Below are 19255 nucleotides of genomic sequence, written 5' to 3' on the forward strand. Positions count from 1 at the left end.
TGGAGCTCGAGCTCATGCTGCTGCGGCTGCCGCTTATAATTGTTAATAATAATTTATGCTAATTTTTGTTAGCACCTTTTGAGCTTAGGCCAGGCGTTTCACCAATTCATAATGTTTGTGATTTGTAAGACAAACAAAAGGCGGCGAACGGAGGTTGAGAGTTAGTGCTGCTGGCGAATTCTCTCATTTTTTGGAATGTGGCCAGAAGAAACGTGTTTTCTAACAAAAGGCCGACGCTTAATGGGTCGACAAATACAAGCCGCAATAAATAAATAATAAAAAGAAAATGCCCAAAAGGGATGGGGGAAACCACTGTGTGTGCGTGAGTATCTATGGGTCTGCGTCTGAGCGACACTTGATCTGCACAGAAACAAAAAATTAGTTGTCCAACAAGTGGTTTTAATAGTAAAGAAAAAGTTAAAAACAATATTAAAACAAGCTAAGATAGAAATGTAGAATGATTATGGAAAGCGTTGCTTTAAAAACTATATTCGTTTTCATACTTTCATAATATTTTAATTATGATTTAAATGTATACAAAATATAAATACAACACCTATCAAAATTAAATGATTCATTTTAGGGCTGAAATTTATGAATATAATTATTTCTCACCAAAAAGTATATAAAGTTGAACAGTTTGGTAACTATTTCTGTCAAATTTCTTTAGTAAACCTTTATAAAAACCGATACATTTACCTTTTAGATTTCAATTTCGATCACCTGGCTTTGCTTTTGCTGCGTGTAACTGAAAAATCTTAGAGACGCGTTTATGTGGGCGATGATCTCACCGCTGGAGCCATTTAATTGGCCACAAACCGAATCTGAATCTCACTTTTGGCCCTGTCGTCTTCCCCCCAAAAACTTTCTTGTTATGAATGTGGCGCGCGCTCTGACCGAATTCGGAAGATGAATGTGCCACAAATGCATGTGGAGTGAGCCACGGGTGAACTGGTCGACGGGAAATTAAAATAAATCTCTCAGGGCCATAAAAATCGAGTTATCTCGTCGTAATTTCGTTAAATCGTAATTGTTTATGCAAATTCCGACCGACTGACGCACAGTTACAGATAATGCTTCGAATGCAGGGACTGTCATGGCATGCATTTCCACCTAATGTATTTGGACAGTGCGGAACGGAAAGCGAATGGATTCGCATTTGCATTAGAATTGTGATTGACAGTCGGCGCACATGGCGTATACGCAATTATGGATGTGCGACTATTCAGACATTTCCTAGACTGCGACCGCCCCCGGGTTCCATTTTTGAGACGACAGACACATGGCCAAGGGTTCTACATTACATTACACAGCAGCGACTTGACTTTGCTCGGTCCCAAATCCAAGCACTAGATACATAGATGATGGTTTTTAATTAACCCATTTTTAGTCATTTGCACATCCGGCAATTGGGGCAGGAAATGACTTCTTCCAAGCGCCGTTGCCTGAAGATTGAAAAGCACAAAAGGCCCCCCAAAAAAGTAACTCGTCGTCGATGCAAAAACAAGAGCTACATTTAGGGTTGACAGTAGAGCATCTCAAAATGGTGTGTGTCTTAACGGTTTTAAGTTGTAATAAAAATTGCAAAATTATGTTAAAATCGTATTTGAATTAATTAATTTAATAAAAAAGGTGACTCAATTTTCCAAATTGAAGCTGATGCTTACTTTAAAACCTTTTTTATTTCAAATTTTATTAATTTTTTAAGTTATAAGTTATACATATTGTTTGTTTTAATTTATTAATTAAAAGAATTATGAATCTTAAAATGTAATTACTATTTTGTAAAATAAAAGAAACCTAATTTTTGCATAAATATACATTTAAAAAATACCTATGTAGCTAAAATTTATAAATAAAATCTGTTTCTTGGTGTAATCATGGTAATATATTATTTAAAGACCAGTTGCAGAAGTCAGTTCCTCAAAAAAAATACCAATAAAATACTTCTATACTCCAAGTTATAAATCTTTAATAACATCTACTGATAACGTATAGATATTTTCTTTTACTGAACTTTGTGACTTCAAAAGTTTTGACATTAAATATACCTTCAGACTGTAGAGAGTTCACTGTATTTATAAAAATAAAAATTTAACAACATTTGCCAAATGCGGCTTACGGTTAATGATAATGATGCGACCGCCGATGATGATGTGATGATGTTATTAGGAGCAGACCCCGTTTGTCTCTCAGACAGACTGACGACACGATTACGATCTGTAAGATCTCTCGGCAGCCTAAACTCCAGTTTGTGATTTTTTTTTTTTATATTTTGGCATTTTGTTAGGTTTTCGTATCTTTTGGTAGACCTAATTGATTCAATAATCAAGGTTTTAAAGCCGCTTCTACAACGACTTTGCTTCTGCCATTTCAGGTCCCCAAGAAGCTGGTGGAGTGGAAACTCTCAGAGAGCGAGCACAGCGTGGGAGAGAGCGCCATCCACTGCACTTCGGCAACGTTCGGCGGCATTCGGCAATGGCCCGAATGCCAGAATCTCGTTTTCCGCACATTTTCCGTTCGTTCGCGTCGTGCGGCCATAGCAATCTTTTTTCGCTGCTCGGCTCGGTCGGTTCGGTTCGCGGTCGCTCTCCAGGCAGAGTGAGTACTCGTCGAGTATCGAGTACCAAGTACTGAGTAGTGAGTGATTCGGGTATTCGAGTATTCGAGTGCCTGCGCGCAGGCGTCGCGGCTGCTGGGATAAAAAGTTATTGCTAATTGCCAGAGGGCTGCCAAAGTTCGTTGGAAAAAGTTAATGCCCGCTGAGCAAAGAAAAGTATTAAGCCGAAATAAAAGTGTGCAAAAATCCATCCAAAATGTGGCCAAGTCCGATGGCAAAACAACAAGAATAAAACACACTCTGCGCATACGACGGGTTTCGTTCTTATCGCGCCTTTGTATTTACCTTCTTATTTGATTTTTTTTTTTGCTGCTCAGTGCTTGACCATTAAAAAAGAACACAGAGATCCTTAAGCCCCCAACTTGGCGTTATTTTTAGACGATAAAAGAACCTGGGAAAGCCAAGAGACCGAGTGGAATCGGTGAATCCGGTGGGGAATCGGGGTATCGAGGAGCCCAGAGCCAGCGGAGAGGCCAGCAAGAAAAAAGCAGCCAAAACGACCGAAACTGCCACGAAATGGGCACCAAGTCACCCGGTGGTCCACAGCGCTGCCGTCTGATCTTGCAGCGTTGCCTGGCCATTCAGCTGACCAAGCCCGGCCACACGCCCGAGGACTTTTGGATGTACGACTCGGGATATATGATATTTCAGGTGAGTTCCCGTCGGTCCCCGTTTGAGTTTTGAGCCCGCATCGCAGATTCGATTCGATTGCCAATGCACGCAAAGAAAACGGGGTATACAAAAAAGTGTTTTTTTTAAAGGGTTTACATTAACAAGTGTAAATTTAAATTAGCATGACTTCTGGCAAGGATTAGTTACAACCTAAAGGAACGCAGAAGTTATGGAAATTGTATAACTAAATAGTTAAACAAATAATAAGTTATAGTTTAGGATTTAAAACGATCGAGCTCTCTGACTTTAAAATTTATACTAAACAATTATATTATGGTTCTTTGTACCTAATTAAAACAAGGATAGCTTGATATTAATGAAAAAGTGTAGTTTTCTTAAATGTTTTTAGAATGCTATAATCCTATTTTATCCTAATCTTCTTTAGGTCTTTAAAAAAATGTTTCAGACTAGAGTTTATTTATCTTGATTATTTTATTTGATCAATTATGAGTTTCTAAACTTTAAAATTAAACCAATTAATTTTATGTATTTCAAGCTGCTCTTTTAAAATGTTCGCTTAGCTATTCCTGCATTTAAATATATTTGAAGTGTTTTATTGATATTTCTCTATTTCTAATAATAATTCCTTACTTTTTGGATCCTTCATCCTAAGTAGAGCTTTCTTTTCGACTTTTGAGACATCTTAATTTAAATCCAAGAATAAAATACCATCTTATTGGGTGACATTTCTCTCAGTGGTTGGCCCCCGCGATGGTTTTTTGCTTCTTCTGCTTTTAATGTGCAAGGAAACTGGTTTGCGAACTGGTTGTCCAGTTTGAACTGCAAAAAGTGCGTGAGGCTGGTGGAACGAGAGGACAATACTCGGGCTAAAAAAAGAGACGGTACGATGAGAGGTGACGATGGACTGTAACTCCCGCTCAAGGTCGCCGGGGTGGTTTTTCGACTTGGCTCGAATGGGTTAGATGGCAGTGGGCTGGCATGGGTGGCGTTATGCTCCTTTATTCGCGACCACTTCCCATGAAAATAAATGGCTCGGAACGAGCGTCGAACGAGAATCCCCCTTAACAGGTTGCTGCCGGGTTCTCCGTTCCTTCCCTAAAGGCGTCACCTAGACTAGACACGGAGTTGCAACAACCAATTGCATTGGCAAAACCCTGCCCCTGTGGCACAGCACAGTTGCAACGTTTGCCATTTAAGCTGCAAGTTGGGCTTCTTTATTGCCACCGCCGTCGCGGTTATTGATGACTTTCGAAAAGAAGCCAAAAGTCGCCTAAGTTTCTGGCCAGGAAGCCGTTGTTTTGGCCCCTAGATAATGCCCCGAAAAAAGACTCGTACATATTTAAAAGTTATGGGTTCATGGAACTCCCAAAAACCTCGCCGATCGAATTTTATTCACTTCGTTTTTGAATTTAAATTTTAAATGAAATGGAATTCTGTGCTTTTGTGTTGAGGAGGCTGCTGTTGCTTCCGTTGATTTTCGCTTTTTGGTGTTTTAATTCGTTGTATTTGCTGCCTGATTTTTTATTGTTGTTCTTGCCATTGTTTATTGCACAAATTGCCACTAGAGGTGACGTCACTGCCGGCCGGACAAGTTCAAGTTTGAAGTGTTAATTGCGCGGATGTCAGACCCATGATGAGCACAACAAAAAAAAATCAGGGAAAAGTCGGTATGCTAATGGTTTCGGTTTAGTGATTGCCTTTGGGCAGGTAAATCAAAGGAAGACTGTCGAAAATCATTAACATTTTGTGAGTTCTAAGAAATAAATTTAAAAAATGTGATGTTAATGAATGTTTAGATCATTTTAACATTTATTTTCTTTATAAAATTAGGTGCCATTGCATCAATACATTAGCAAATATCAAAGTTATCCAAGTTGACAACACATCTTCAAGTCTAAAATACCCCACTATGGGTGTACCCCCATAATGATCCATTTTATGTGTCGAAGCAGAGAGACAATGGTCACCGACACCTCCCAACGAATCACTTAATACCCTCACAATGCAGGCTAATTTCAATTTAATTGCCGGTCTGCCAAAAAGTGTGGAACTTCAAAAGGCAGACCCGCAATTACACTGCGTCGCATATAATTTGTATTTTTTTTGTCAAGCTCAATTTCTGTTGTTCTCGTTTGTGTTGTTTTATGTTTTTGTGTGTTTTTTTTTCTGTTATTTTGCCAATTTGCTTTGCATTTTGCATACTAAAAAGTGTCGCATAAACATTCCCTTGAGGCGTACGTTTGTTTAGTTTTATTTTCGAGTGTGTATGGAGCTCGCACATAAATTACAAAACAATCGCCGGTTATTCATTTAGCGGGTTTTCCGGACCACTTCGGATGTGCTGTTCGAGCTGGGCTAATTAATACTACGTGCCTCTGGATTTTCTGTAAAATTCACCAGATAAGAGCCCATGAAAAGCGTGCCCCGAATAGAACTATGAACTATGGGCATAATTTAGGGCAGTGCCACCGGAGAAGTGCGTGAAGCATGAATGGTGGGGAAATGCTAATGCCAAGTGATGAATGGAAAGAGCATCGAAAGAATTCCTCTCGGGCAGCGAATGCATTTTCTCATAAATTTCCAAACTCAATGAAGTGTGAACTATATATGTATGTAGATTGAGGTGCCGGCGCTTCGAATTAACCAAAGGGAAATAACTCCCTAGGGCGGGTCTTCTTCTCAAAGAAAAAATAGATAAAATATGAAGCCATCGACCATATCGACGGAGCAAGAGTTTCCGGTGTGGTTACTCAAGTTTTAGGGCGTGCCATAATTTAAAAACTTTTTATACTGCTGGGAAACGCTTACGATACAAAATTGGGGAAGGTTAAAGAATAACAATGGGAAGGTATAGTTGTGTATATATTGTATTTTTCGCCAAATGGGCCTATAAAAAAGAAATACACAATAACTATAAAAATTAAATCGAATGACAACTCATTATAAGCAGAATAAAAGATAGCCTTGACATTTTTCTACAACTCTTGAGTTCTTAAAGAAGGTGAAGAAAAGTTCTGTTGTAATTTCTGTATACTTTATTAATGTAAATTAAAGAAAACGAAGCTTTTGTTTATATTTAAAAGTTAACTTCTCACTAATAATAAATATTTAGTTTTTTTGTAGCTTTCAGTAGTACCTAGAAATTTTTCAGTAAATAAGTATAGCTTTCTTTTAAAATGTGCTTCTCACTAAAGCGTAAAATAAATGTAAATATTTAGTTACTATTAACTTTAACTAGTATTTAGAAATGGTTTAATAAGTAAAATGTGTTCCGCTTAGCTGTTAATAGAGATGTAAATCAACAAAAGTTTGCTTATTTCAACTTCCTTTATGGTTATCGTGTCAATAATATAATTAAAACTGAAACGAAATATATTATTTTTTTCTGTAGGAGAAATAAATGTGCTGAAAATAGACAAAACCCATAAAGTTTCTCTTATTTAAGCCCTGATCTATGCACTCGTTACCAGTTTCCCAGTAAAGCTCTAAATGTCAGTTCGTCTGAGGTGGAGAAACTGATTTAAGGCCGCAATGGCAGACTCAATTTCCAGGCATTTAAAATCTGTTTTTATTATTTGCGCAAATTTGTCAGGCGTGCGGCGTGGCTTTTGGAACTAAACTAAACAACAAATACAAGTAGAAAAACGAAACGAAGATATAATACTCTTTTTCTAAATATACTTCTATCTAAATAGTGGAAGAATATGCGAGCAAGCAAGTGATTATTAATTAAGATCTGTTTGGACAATGAAATATGCATTTAAAGCAGTTAATTCAAAGCTATTCTCTGCTCTTCATATGTTCAAGTTATTGCAAATTTCTGATTTATGTTTTAGGGTATTAAATGCTCTCTAAAAGTGTGCTAAAATGACCAACAGCAACAAACAACTAACAACAGACGACCCAAGACCGACTTGACTCCCAACTCTGATCTCTGGAAGCCCCGAGCTGATCTCTGAACTATTTTGCTGTTTTCCGTTGCCGTGTTCAGTGTTCAGAGTTCGGTGTTCGGTGTTCGTTTGCCCGGTGTTTAATGTCTGGCTGCACGCAAATGACTTCACCTAAATCAACTTGTTTTAGTTGTGCTTTTGGTGCCTTCGGTGCTCCCCTGGCCCGAAAGACAAAAGCCAAATTAATAAGCCTGCAACAAGTTTTGAAATAGCTCAACGGATGCGAACGGATTGCGTCATGTCTAGAGCGCGGGAGTTTCTTCTGGCAGCCTGAGAACCGCACTCGAGATTTGCAAGGCAGGTCCATAATAATAAAATCCATAAAATAAAACCAGAGAAACCTAGCATAAACTGTTGAAAAGCAACAGAAACTAAAAACTGGCTCTGGAAATATCACCGCGAAATGGAAAGTTTGTTTGAGTCTGGGAACGGAATTGTTTAATCCGACTAGAACGAAGGTAAACCTGTGATCGTTATTAAAACGAAATAAATTGGGAAAGGAAGGTTGACTCGAGATGGCTCACAATGTGATATATCCTTCACAGGCTTTAGGAGCTACAACTGAAATCATTAATCAACATGTTGCAACTGTCATCTTTTGTTTGACATTGTATATTTATTAAAATATATGAGTTCATAAGTGGAAAATCATAAATAATAAACAATAAAGTCACGAGCATGGCCAAAGAGTCATAAGTTATAATAGAGGTTATTGTCAACACATTTTAAGAACCAAATATAAATGAATTGTATTTTAAAACTCTTGAGGAGAGGCAGTCGTTCTTAATGCATTTATGTATTTGTTCAGAACTCTTTCTCAAAGTCAGTTCCTGAAGCCGTTCATAATTTCCTTGAATAAACATTTCCTCTCTCATATTCTCTGATTCTTTTCCTGCAAAAGTCCAGTTCCAGAATCGATTTAGTGGTACAATCACCGGCCAGAGTTCCGGAACTCCAGCACAATCACTGAGAAATAAAGGAAAAGACAATGATTGGATGGAGATGGAGTAGACTCAACTCAACTCCAATTGAACCGAGCTGAGCAAATTGATTTATCGGCACGCGGCGCACACTCAAAAGGAGAGAAAAGAAAAGAGAAGAGATTTGAATTGTTATTAAACCCCTTCTTCCCTCGTCAATTGCTTTGATTGGGTTTAATGAAATCGAATCGATGCTGCAATCGTTTAAGCGCAAATTTACTTTTTGTCGTCTGTGGGTTTAATTGGCTGGCGTGCGCCGCCTTATGATTGCTTTTCATTAATTTCGATTGCAATCATCGCCGACTAATTTGATTGACAAACATTGGGACGGACGAGGAGCGAGCACTGGCTGTGGGCTCCACCTGCCACCGATTGCATCATTTGCCTCGACAAGGTCGCCGGGGGCCATTGGCGTCCAGTGGCAAACACTCGGGCTCCCGACTTCAGTTCAAGTTGAAGCTCTCGTTTCGGCTCTATTTATTTATTATTTGTTTTCGGTCACGCTGTGATTGCAGCACCAAAAAAAGCAAAAAGCTACGAAAAAACAGCAGCCAAAAACATAAAACCCGCAACACATTGAGCCCCCACGTACTTGTAGTTCAATCTTCATGCCTCGCGCCGTGTCTGCTCGGGATCATGTTTATTTGGGAGTTGCACTTATTTCGTATTTCATGGGGAACTTGGCCACATTGGCCATATGAAAGCCAAACACATATTGTAATTTAAATTTAATAAATACAGAAATCGAGTGCGATGAAAACGATTGAACGAAAAGAAAACCAACTAGCTTTGTTAACAGCCTTTTGTAAGCGCTTGATTGAACTGATGATTGGAAGTGTGTTTTAGGTTTCATATGTTCATTTAATCGAATTTTGGTATACTTTGTTTTTTAAAACAGCTTTCAATTTAATGGGAAAAAGCAAAAATGAATAGATGGAGATTGTTTAGAGCTAAAAAGCAGACTTAGCTAGTAAAGTTCTTTAAGATATGTTCTCTGGCGATTTAATTTAGAATATATAAGTAGAAAATACTCGTAAATCTAATTCAGTAATCATCATGTTTAAGACATATTAATAAATATTTTCCCAAAAACCTTCACACATTGATTCACATTTTAAACAAAAACGAATCTAAAGAAGATCAGATTGAGTCACAATGAAATTGCATGCATTTCCGTGTGTAAATTCTCAAACGATTACAAATCTAACTAACTTAAATTCAATTTTCACTCAAGCTAATTACCCATAAAGTTAGTTGAAGCAATTAAAGCCCGGCTTTAAGTATTTCTCCCAGGCAGTGAGCCCCTTTTGCAATCCAATTCTCATTAGTAACTTTGACAGCCAGTTCCATTTGCAGTTTGCGAAACTTCGCAGGCAATCTTCTGGATAAATATATATATATATAGTAGTAGTAGTAGTTATCGCATGATTTGCCAGATTGATTGAATGACAAGCGTCGTATAATGGCGGGTCTAGAGCTATGCCTTTTGCCAGAATGCTGCAAATGGGTTGCGTGCTAAATGCCTAGACACACTCATAGATACGGATACGGTTTCGTGGTGTTTAACTAGCACTGCAAGTGAATGACAGACACCGGAGTCGAAGTACAAAGGCCCCAAATAGACCCCCTAGACCACCATTCGTATATCCATTCTGGCCAGACATTTCAGCAAGTGCCAGCGAAGCTTCAACGCCGAAATACAAAAGGTAGCAGCACTAACAATGATTTTCCAACGGCAAAAAAAGGCACAAAAAATATACAGAACCAACTACAGGTGCTGCAGTTTAAAAAATCCAGATTGAATGGGCCTGGGAGGGGACAGGGAGAGGGAGCTTGGAGGCACACACCGGATTGTTCCCACAGTGTTCTCCTAGACAGAGGCCTTCGTCACCACGTCAACCTCTAATAGACTTTTCACGCTTCGGTTTTTAAATTGAGGTGCTGATTTTTACAGCCGATATATACCTTTAAAAGTTACATATATTATTCGTATGTAAATGCCGGGGCATAAATATACCACAGACGTGGCCGTGTTTATGTAAATGGATCACAAAGAACTAGATCTGATCTCTCTGACAAAGAGTTGTATTTATGCTGCATGCAGATCTTGTTTTGTTTCACACGTTTAACAGGTTCAATTCTTTGCATTTGTTAGACATATCTTTTTTGTTGTATTTTTCACTCAATAAAGTAATTTATTCTTTGTGAAAACAAGCTTTTTTCATATTTAAAATAATCCATTTCACTTAGCAATTTAAGGCTTTATCGGGGAGTTGCATTTAATTTGTTTTCCCTTTTAGTTTTGGACTTTTTCGAAAAAAGTTCTAAAAGCAATTGCAAAAGTTTTTCCCTCTAAGCGAGTTTTTTGTTCAGTTCTGTAGAGCTCGTTGAAAGTTTTTAGATATTTTTGTTATTAATTGCAACAAAAATAGCGACCGCAGTGGGCTGCCAAAAAGTTGAAATAGTTGCAGATGCGATGCCTGGCCAGATATCCAGGACACATACAATCCCAGGGATCTGTTTGGCAGGCCAAGAAGGCCGGGTTTCTGCCAACAGCTGTTGGTATTTTATTGTATTTGCAGTAATGTGTGTTTTGCTCGAGGAAAACTAATAAAACAAATCGCATGTTTAGCCAAGAGTAGTCGATTTCTGGTCATTGAACCGGCTGCAGGCAACCCTCGACCCAAAGGGGGTCGGTCGGTCGGATCAACCCCACATCCCATTGGAATTCCAAGTGCAGGGAGCACATCTTATTCCGCTCGAGGGGTTGGGAATTCAGAGACGAGGAGGAGGAGGAGGAAGTGGGCGTCACTCGGACATGGCCATGCAATTTGTATCCTTATCAGGACGAGCCGCATTGATTGGACCGCGCGTCCTGTATTTATGCTCGTCGGAGTTTCCGACAGGCGCTGGGTTTTATAGACCCAACCTCCGTCTGGCACTTGACCAGAGTCAGAGCCGGAGCCAGAACTGGAGTCAGAGCCAAATAAACAATGATGACAGGGATAAGGAGCAACAAAGGAGCTGGCCGGAGCTCATGTTCAAGTTATGGGACGTGAGAAATCCTCAAATAATGGGAAACGAGCATTTTCATTTGCAGCGAAGCTAGAAGCAATTGTAATCCTGAAAGTAATCAACGGAGGGAAATAGGATTAAATAAATTACGTGGCAAGCACTATTATAATTAACACAGTCAGTCTTTATTTCCGAGCTTTTATTACATCAACAAAATAGTAATTCTCGGAGGAAGTACTTCTAGAGACTTAATTACAAACAATAAAGCATCAATACCATTAAAAATCCATTATTTATTAGCAAAGCTATGGTGCATTAATAATTCTAATATCCTTTTATAAAGCTACCCATAAATCTTCTTAAATTTTGATTAACTATCATAATTTTCAAAGATGGACTTTTAACTCAGAAGCGTTTAAAAAGCATTCTATTAAAAGTTAATCAATTATTACAGTATTTTCAAGCAATTCTTCTTTATAGCTTCTTTAAAGACACAATTAATTTAAGCGTCTTCCCAAATGGACAAGATTACCCCCAAAGCCACCGATTTATAATCATAGATTAGGGTTAGGAATTATGGTTTTTAAACGGACAAACTTTCCAGCTACAAAACTGGGCGTTTCCAATTATGTGGAAGTTAAAGAAAACTATATAAAAACCTCTGAATTTAATACGACCTCGACCCGAGATAGTCGAAAAATGTTTGACAAATGGTATTTATAGTTTTATTAGAGTTTAAGCCGCCGCCTCATTAACTGACATAAATCCCTGTCATATTTTGAGGAAAAAAACCCCGTTTTTCACGATCCAAGAGAAATGCGAAACAATTTCATTTTCATTTGCGAAATTAAATGGCTCTTTTAAAGTCAAATGAAGGGTTCCCCAAACAATAATGGCAGGGGAAAATAAATACAAAATACAAAGCATACAAAAATAAAAGCAAAAACGTTTTGACTTGTGCCCAAGAGCTGCTGTGGTTGAGTTGAGTTTGGCTGGTGGAAAGGTCAAGGATTATTATACTTCATCATAACTCTATTAAGCCGCAAGTCCGCAGCGGTTGGCAATCTCCGGCTGACGGGCTGCCTGACTGCGCATTTGTTTGTATATTGTTATTATCTTTTTATGCGGCACACATGAGAGCAGCAGCAGCAGCAGCAGCAACTGTTGCAGCAACAGCAGCAGCAGCAACCTCCCCACATGAGGCCTCCTCGATTCAAAAGGCCCACTTCATCCAACATTGCGGTGATAGTTTTGTCTCTCGGCCTTACTTTTGTGGGAGTTTTGTTGTTTAGTTTTCTATTACACGAAATTAAGTAAAAGGCTCAAAACGAAAGCCGCCACCCGAAACAAAAATATAAAAAATAAAATGAAATAAAAGCCCAGAGACATGAAACGACATCAAGAGCAGCCAAAAAAATACAAAATAAAAGCGAAACTTTGAAATTCGAATTCCGCCCGAGGAGAAAATGACTTTCATACGCGCGACAGAGGTCGGTGTGAGCATTTGATTTGATTATTAAAAGTTTTGCATTACCAGTAGGTACTTCCGAGAAACGAAACCGAAGCAAACACAAACATCATTTCGACCAGAAACACCTCGAAGCTCAGCTCCAAAACCAGATCCCTTTGATCGATGGAAAAGACTTTAAGAGCGGGGACTATAAGTAGGCTGTTGATGATTGTCTCTGGCATTTTGTCTCGTGTCTTGCAATGATGCAGCACTATAATTATGATTCGGCCACGGGGATGAGTTACACATAGAGAAATTCTATGCATTTTTAGGTGTTTTATGGGAAAATAAATGAGTACTATTATGAAGTATTGAATTCATGAGGTGTTAAGCTGCTTAGTATTATTTATTTTATTTATTCTATTTTTCCTGGGAGTCTGAAAAGTAAAAGAAAGTTGTACATTTATTACCCAAAATCAGGGGTAGTTTTTGGTTAATGTCACAGTTTATGTTTAACTAATCAACTTTATTAAATAAACCAATTAAATTAGAGTCTAAAGCAATGGTTCTCAAAGGCCTGACTTGGGAGTCTGGGAAATTATCTGCCCTTCACAGTATTTAAGCAACGCACCAAAGCGGGAAAATTCTAGTTGTTTTCGAAATCTCTACTTTTTCAGAGTTATATTGGTTATAACTATTTTTAAGGAAATATTTCTGCTAAGGTTAGCTATTTGTTTTTATATTTAGATACACAAATCAAGACTCTTCTACAAAGAAGAAATATCAAGAGATTCTGGAAAAGATCTCCAACATTCTTTATTCCTGCATTATTTTTTGGTCTCACAAAAAATTTCTTCAAGTGTACGATGAGCGCCATCTGGCGGCGCGTGACAGCCGAAGCAAAAGCCAAAGTTAGAGCCATGGCTAAGGCCCAAGCAAAAGCCAAGTTAAAGCCCAACGCTGACGGGCAGGCAATGACGAGTTAATTTCTTCGCCTTCTCATGCATTAATTGAGCAGCCTCAGGCGGAAGGTGGGCCTGGAATGGACCTCAGCTCCGCATGGGGATAAATGCATAGATGGAGGTGGAGATGGAGATGCCAGTGGAGATGGCTGGAGATGGCGTTTGAAGAGAGAGTCATCCAACTTATATAAGAGACATACCAGAGACCCCATCGGGCCGGGCGACATTAAAAGCCAAAAGGAGTGACCACAGGAAAATGGCAATAGCAATAGCCATAGCCCTGTTCCTGTCCCGCTCCCTGGTATCGGGAAAAAGGTCAGATCGCTCAAACTGGATGATGTTCATTAGCGACACAGAAAGCCACAAAGCGTGAAGCTCCGGCGGCTACATCGATCTGTTGGCTCTTGGAGTCTCCACTTCCCAGTCCCAGTTCCATCTCGATCCCTTGGCCTGGCTCCATTGTCCACAGGTTTTTGGCTGTGACTCTCGACCCTTTTTGTCCGTGTTTACATCAAAAACGTGCCTCAAGTGTTCCTGTCACAGCACAAATTGGACATTTATTTGCTGCCCCAGTCACCACTTTTCTTTCTGTCTCTCCTCTTTTCTTTGTCATTTCCATGGAAACCCCTTGGCCAGAACGTGTTAAGGATTTGGTTTCAATACGCTTTTGGGTAGCCGAAAAAAATACAAATTCCCAGAGTCGGCAATGATACAGCGGCTTTTGTTGTGCCGTTGTGGCGCCACCAAATGCCTTGTTTTTCGTATTTTCGGGGGCGTGGCAGCGATTCGCTTATAGCTAATTGATGGTTGAAGCTGCTGCAGCAGCAACCGGGCTGCACCGCCCACAGATGGAGAGCTCTTTAAGCCAGACAGCAGCACACCAATTATGCCACGCGGAGCACTGCAATTTGTCAATTAGCTGATGAGATGCAGACTCCCACCGGAGTTGGCTGCCAAACACCCCATTTGACCTGTTCCGCAGCGTTTCCTTGAAGAAAGGGATGCTTAATTTAGTTAATTTATATTACAGCGCGTTAAAAAAGACTCGTTTTTTGATTTGGAAGGTCTCACATAAAGAGGATGCTGTAGAAAGGAAAGTCTCACCTAACGAGGATGCTTTACAAAAGGAAACGTATTTTCACTAATTAGTCGGGAGGGTAAATGCAAATAAATGACCTATAATAAAAATTTAATGTTTCTTAGATAAATAAATAATATATTTTAATATGCATTTTAACTAATTTGTTATTGATTTCGCATTTGCAGAACTTCCTGGCCGCCAATGCGCAATGCTGGTGGAATGGACCCTTGACGGCAGCCACAAGGGCCCTCAAATACGCCGGACATGTGGCACCCGGAATGCTCCTGGTCACCGCTGAACCCTGTGCCCTGGAGGTACTGCGCGGAGCCTTCGCCCGGAGTGTCCTGAAACCGCCGGCCACCTATGTGATCAGCTCAGTGGGTGAGTGTCCCCTTCCTCTAAGACTCTAAAGCAGGCTTAGAGCCAAGTTTCGGTAGAAAAAATGGTTAAAATTAGAAAGTTTCCTGGGAAATTGGGAGATTGCCATAAGTAGTCCTAATTGTAGCCAAGATGTCTAAAAGGAAGCCCCATCAGGGGCTGCAGGTCGTCAAGCAGAACGAGGAGGCGGAGAATCGTCGAAACTCGGACTTCGAGCGCTGGAAGCAGCTCTATCAGGTGCGATTTGTGATGTACGAGGAGCAGCGGAAGTACAACGAACGCTGCGGATGCCGTGGCGGAGCCTCCATCTGGCAGATCCTGGCTAAGGCCCAGCAGGAGCTGGAGGAGAAACTGCAGCTGGACAAGATCCGTGGCAGCTGTCAGAGATTTCCCTCGCCCATGAGCCTGATGGCGGAGCCACGGGAGCACGGAGGCGGTCCACAGTCTATATTGGAACCTCTGCGATCCATCCTTTGTGGCTGTCCAGAATCCGACAGCGAAGAGGAATGCGATCCAAAGAGAAATGTCCGGTCTGTCATCCGCACGACAAGGGTATCACCTCCAAGTCCTCGTCACTATCGTAAGGATAGGTTCTATGATTTCCCTCGGCCTTCCTGCTCCCCGAGGTGTAACCATCACTGTGCTGAAAGAAAGCTATCCTTGGAGGAATCTCAAAATCTTGGCTATTGTCCTTTGTGCGGCAAGAGACACCTGCGCTTGCCACCGCCCTTTTGAACAGCCTCAAAATAAATCAAAAGGTCTAGGCCAACTTGAAAACCTTTTCCGATTTATTTCAATGATCATCGGCATTGCACAGAAAACGAATTAATCATTTTTTGCACTTTGAAAAATTAATGAAAATTATAATGCATAAGAAATTGGTTTTTCTTAGTCCTTAGAGTTTAAGGTTTAAAATGAATGTGTGAAAGTTAAGACTATCAATTTAGTACCTAATAATTTCATGTTCCTACTAAACTTGACCTGAAGGGACCTGGTAATTGTATTTTTTTCCTGTGTAATCGCAGCGACATGCACTTCATCAAATATTGATGGGTCTGGCCTCGGCTTTTCGCTTTCTGGTCTCTGGTCTGCTCCTCGGTGCCTCGTTAGCTGTCAATTAAGTGGACACCTGTGCAGTTAATGCGATGCTGCCGCTGCCCATTTCCCATTTTCCACCTTTACCACCGCCTTTCCCCCTGGTTTTTCACACTTCCATCGGAGGCCGAAAAGTCCCAATGGCAACTCTGTGAGTTGATAAATGACCGGGCAGCCGGAGATCGTTGGAGTTGTGGAAACTCTGCGGCCTTTGGCGAACTTTTGTTTGGGTGAAATTAATAAGCTGCGATTTGTGGTTGCAGCCCGATGCCATATACATATATTTATTTCGCGGCCTGTATGCCAGTCGGTGGATCTGCCTGTGAAATTCAATTGAGGAAATATCGCTGTCCAAACAAAGAGACTGCACTCAAAACGCACACAGAAGTGTTGTCTGCCGCCGCAGATTGTTGCAAGATGGTGTGGCAGGAAGGCAGGCTGGCAGGCAGAATCGACTCAGGCTCCATGTTTGCTAATTAACAACTGCAATGGCGTAGAACCCATTAGCGGTTAATTACCATAAACATGACAATGCCATGGACCAACAAGGAATCCAAACAATTTACCATAATAGATACCCTTCAGAGGTCCCATTTTGGCATTACAAAAGACTTAAAATTAAATTGATGAAATTAAAATTAAATTGAGATTAGTGAAACAAATTTTAATAGTTTCTATGATTTGGATATTAACCGATTTATAGTACTTTCATTACTTTACTACTTTCCTTTTTAATGTGACCATAACTAAAGCATCAATATGTAATAGTGTTTTCAATAGGAGCATAAATTAAACATTATTTGTAATAACAAACATAAATTACAGTTTCAAGTTAAGCCCAAAAACGTTAATTATATACAGCCTTCCATAAATAACGCCATTATTTTGAGTCATTTTCATTTAAACGCAATTCAAGTGTTTTTTATTTATTAATTATTTTGCAACAGAGAGCGGCAATGCCTCACAATTAACCAGACCTCAAATGGAGGGTTGTCGTTTTAAATAATAACAATATTCCCGCAGACATGGCAGCATGGGAATTGCCAGCCAATATGCATTAAATTCCAACCTGGGCATAAATTAATGCTGCTTATTTGGACGCCACTTAAAAAGTTATTTTAAAGCCTTTCAAAGTTTAACAAACTGCGAATGTAAAGTTGTGACACGAAAAACTATTGGAAAGGCCATGTGACATTTATGATTTCATTTTAGAGAGTTTCCTTTTGGTCAGTAAAGTTACTTAAGTGCGACATTTTCTTGTTAAGTTTGAGAAAAGATTTATGGCTCCGTTGCAAATTGTTGGCCAAATTAAATCGCACTTAGCCATGGTCGAGAGGGGAAATAAAGGCAGCGATTGAAATGGCAGCAGTAACAATAACGATAACAAATAACACATTGCATGCAAAACAATCAATCAACGGCAATTTCTCGCTCAATTAGACAACAAACATGCCAAATAAATGCAAAAGAAACGAACAAACTAAAAGACTGAACGACTGAAAAGCAAATTAAATTCAGTTTCGTGTTAAAGAGCCAACTGAGAGTGCAGTTTTTTCCTAGTCTTCTTTTCTTTTTTTGTTTTTGTAGAGTAGAGAGGGTGGGTGGCATCGGGAAATCGGGTGGAAAATCGAGGGGAAAATGCCATTGCTTGCCGCTTGGCAATTTGACAGCGGAATATCTGTGGAAGCGCCGGAGAGGAAAAACTCTCGAGGAGACAAATGGCAACTGCGAAATGCAAAATGCAAAATGCAAAATAGCTGGAAAGCGGGAAAATTATGCAGTTCCCGCCGATATAGAGAGACGGACAGATGGAGAGCTGTCGGTAACTATGATGGCGAATAAAAAAATAAAGAGCCGCAAATCAATTTCATCACGATTTCTCGTCGTCGCATCTTGCTGAAAGTGAAATGTGGCCATGACAGTGGAGGAGCCTCCTCCTCCATCTCCTCCATCCCGATCGCCATCGATGGCCGTCCGTCAGATAATTGTAACTTAATATTCGAGCCATTAACAAATCGCAAATCGGTAGAAATCAGCCAAGTCAACAGCAACAGCAGCCGGGCTTATTGCGAAAATCGAATGTCAGTCAAATGTTGCCATTGCAACCACATTCAGACGCTAGACATCGGCAACGTGGGATCGCTTTGTTTACACGGGAGAAAACAGTCGTTAATTTAATGATAATTTAATATAATAATCTACATTTTTTGGGCTAATGAAGTTGAACAAGATGAATGTGTAGAAATATCATATAATCTTTTTTACCAAGCGGTCACATTGCGTTTTTTCTTTAAAGACTATTGGTATTTTTATTTGTATAAAAAATCTTATCAATTATATTTGATTATCATTCTGTGTTTCAAAGAAATTTGAGTATCAGAGAAATAATAACTAATAATTTCCTTAAATTCTACAGCCTAAGCTGTTAGACCGTCTTGGTTTCATAAAGACTATCATCATTTTTCATTTGTAAATTACAAGCCTATCAATAATATTTGCATTAAAATGTAACTGTCGAAGTATTTATTAATAGGTTCCTTAAACTCTGTAAGCAAAGCGGTCACACTAACTTTGTTGCATAAAGGTTATCGGTCACACTTTTTCTGTTGATTTGCATTCAAATTGGTTACTTACTTGTGATTTAATTCTAATTTATCGATTTATAAATAAGTCAAATGTCTTATATTATTTTTAGAAGTATACTTTTCTTCGTGTAATTTATTAAACTAGTTATAACTTCTGAGCGCATTATTTTATATCAAAATTACCATGCAATTAGTATGGTAATACGGAACTAAAATTTAAATACACCCCTCGTTTTTTCTCCACTGTTCAGTAATTCATCTGTTCACCGTTAAGCTCTTGGCCAATTTCTTGAAAGGTTAACAAACCCTTTCCGATTGGGGGGAGAAATTCTCCAAAGCGTAACCAAGTTTGCCAAAAACAAACACGAAAAAAGTGCGAGACAAGAGTCATTGTCATTGGGAGTTGTCTTTGCAAGTTCATCATCATCATCGTCATCATGGTCGCTTGAGCACCGCCCTCTCTGGAGCCCTCAACACCCTTCGAAGAGCACATTACCCCGGCGATT

The 19255-nt window shown here is 39.5% G+C and overlaps 2 protein-coding genes across 3 annotated transcripts in view; both read left to right on the forward strand.

Annotated features, from left to right (window-relative positions):
- ko (Stork-head domain-containing protein knockout) overlaps nucleotides 1-19255 on the forward strand; it is a 41756-nt gene that overhangs the window by 11882 nt on the left and 10619 nt on the right. The window contains exons 2-4 of one of the 2 annotated variants that reach the window (XM_086833687.1): nucleotides 2378-2640; nucleotides 2938-3271; nucleotides 14877-15072. In XM_086833687.1, the coding sequence (XP_086689813.1) occupies nucleotides 3137-3271; nucleotides 14877-15072 (331 nt within the window). In that variant the 5' untranslated portion in view covers nucleotides 2378-2640; nucleotides 2938-3136. Of the gene's footprint in view, nucleotides 1-2377; nucleotides 3272-14876; nucleotides 15073-19255 lie in introns of both variants that reach the window. The other variant, XM_020960220.2, reaches the window with a different exon arrangement.
- LOC147643556 (uncharacterized) lies at nucleotides 15079-18904 on the forward strand. Its single transcript, XM_086833688.1, has one exon. It carries the CDS (start codon nucleotides 15202-15204, stop codon nucleotides 15802-15804), a length of 603 nt encoding a protein of 200 aa, XP_086689814.1. The 5' UTR covers nucleotides 15079-15201; the 3' UTR covers nucleotides 15805-18904.

Source organism: Drosophila serrata, unplaced genomic scaffold (genome assembly GCF_035046125.1).
Source record: "Drosophila serrata isolate PLE 108 unplaced genomic scaffold, ASM3504612v1 contig_272, whole genome shotgun sequence".
Classification (NCBI taxonomy): Eukaryota; Metazoa; Arthropoda; class Insecta; order Diptera; family Drosophilidae; genus Drosophila; species Drosophila serrata.

Bases quoted from the DNA above. Each gene is read 5' to 3' on its own strand.
- LOC147643556 (XM_086833688.1), top strand. From the start codon at position 15,202: ATGTCTAAAAGGAAGCCCCATCAGGGGCTGCAGGTCGTCAAGCAGAAC.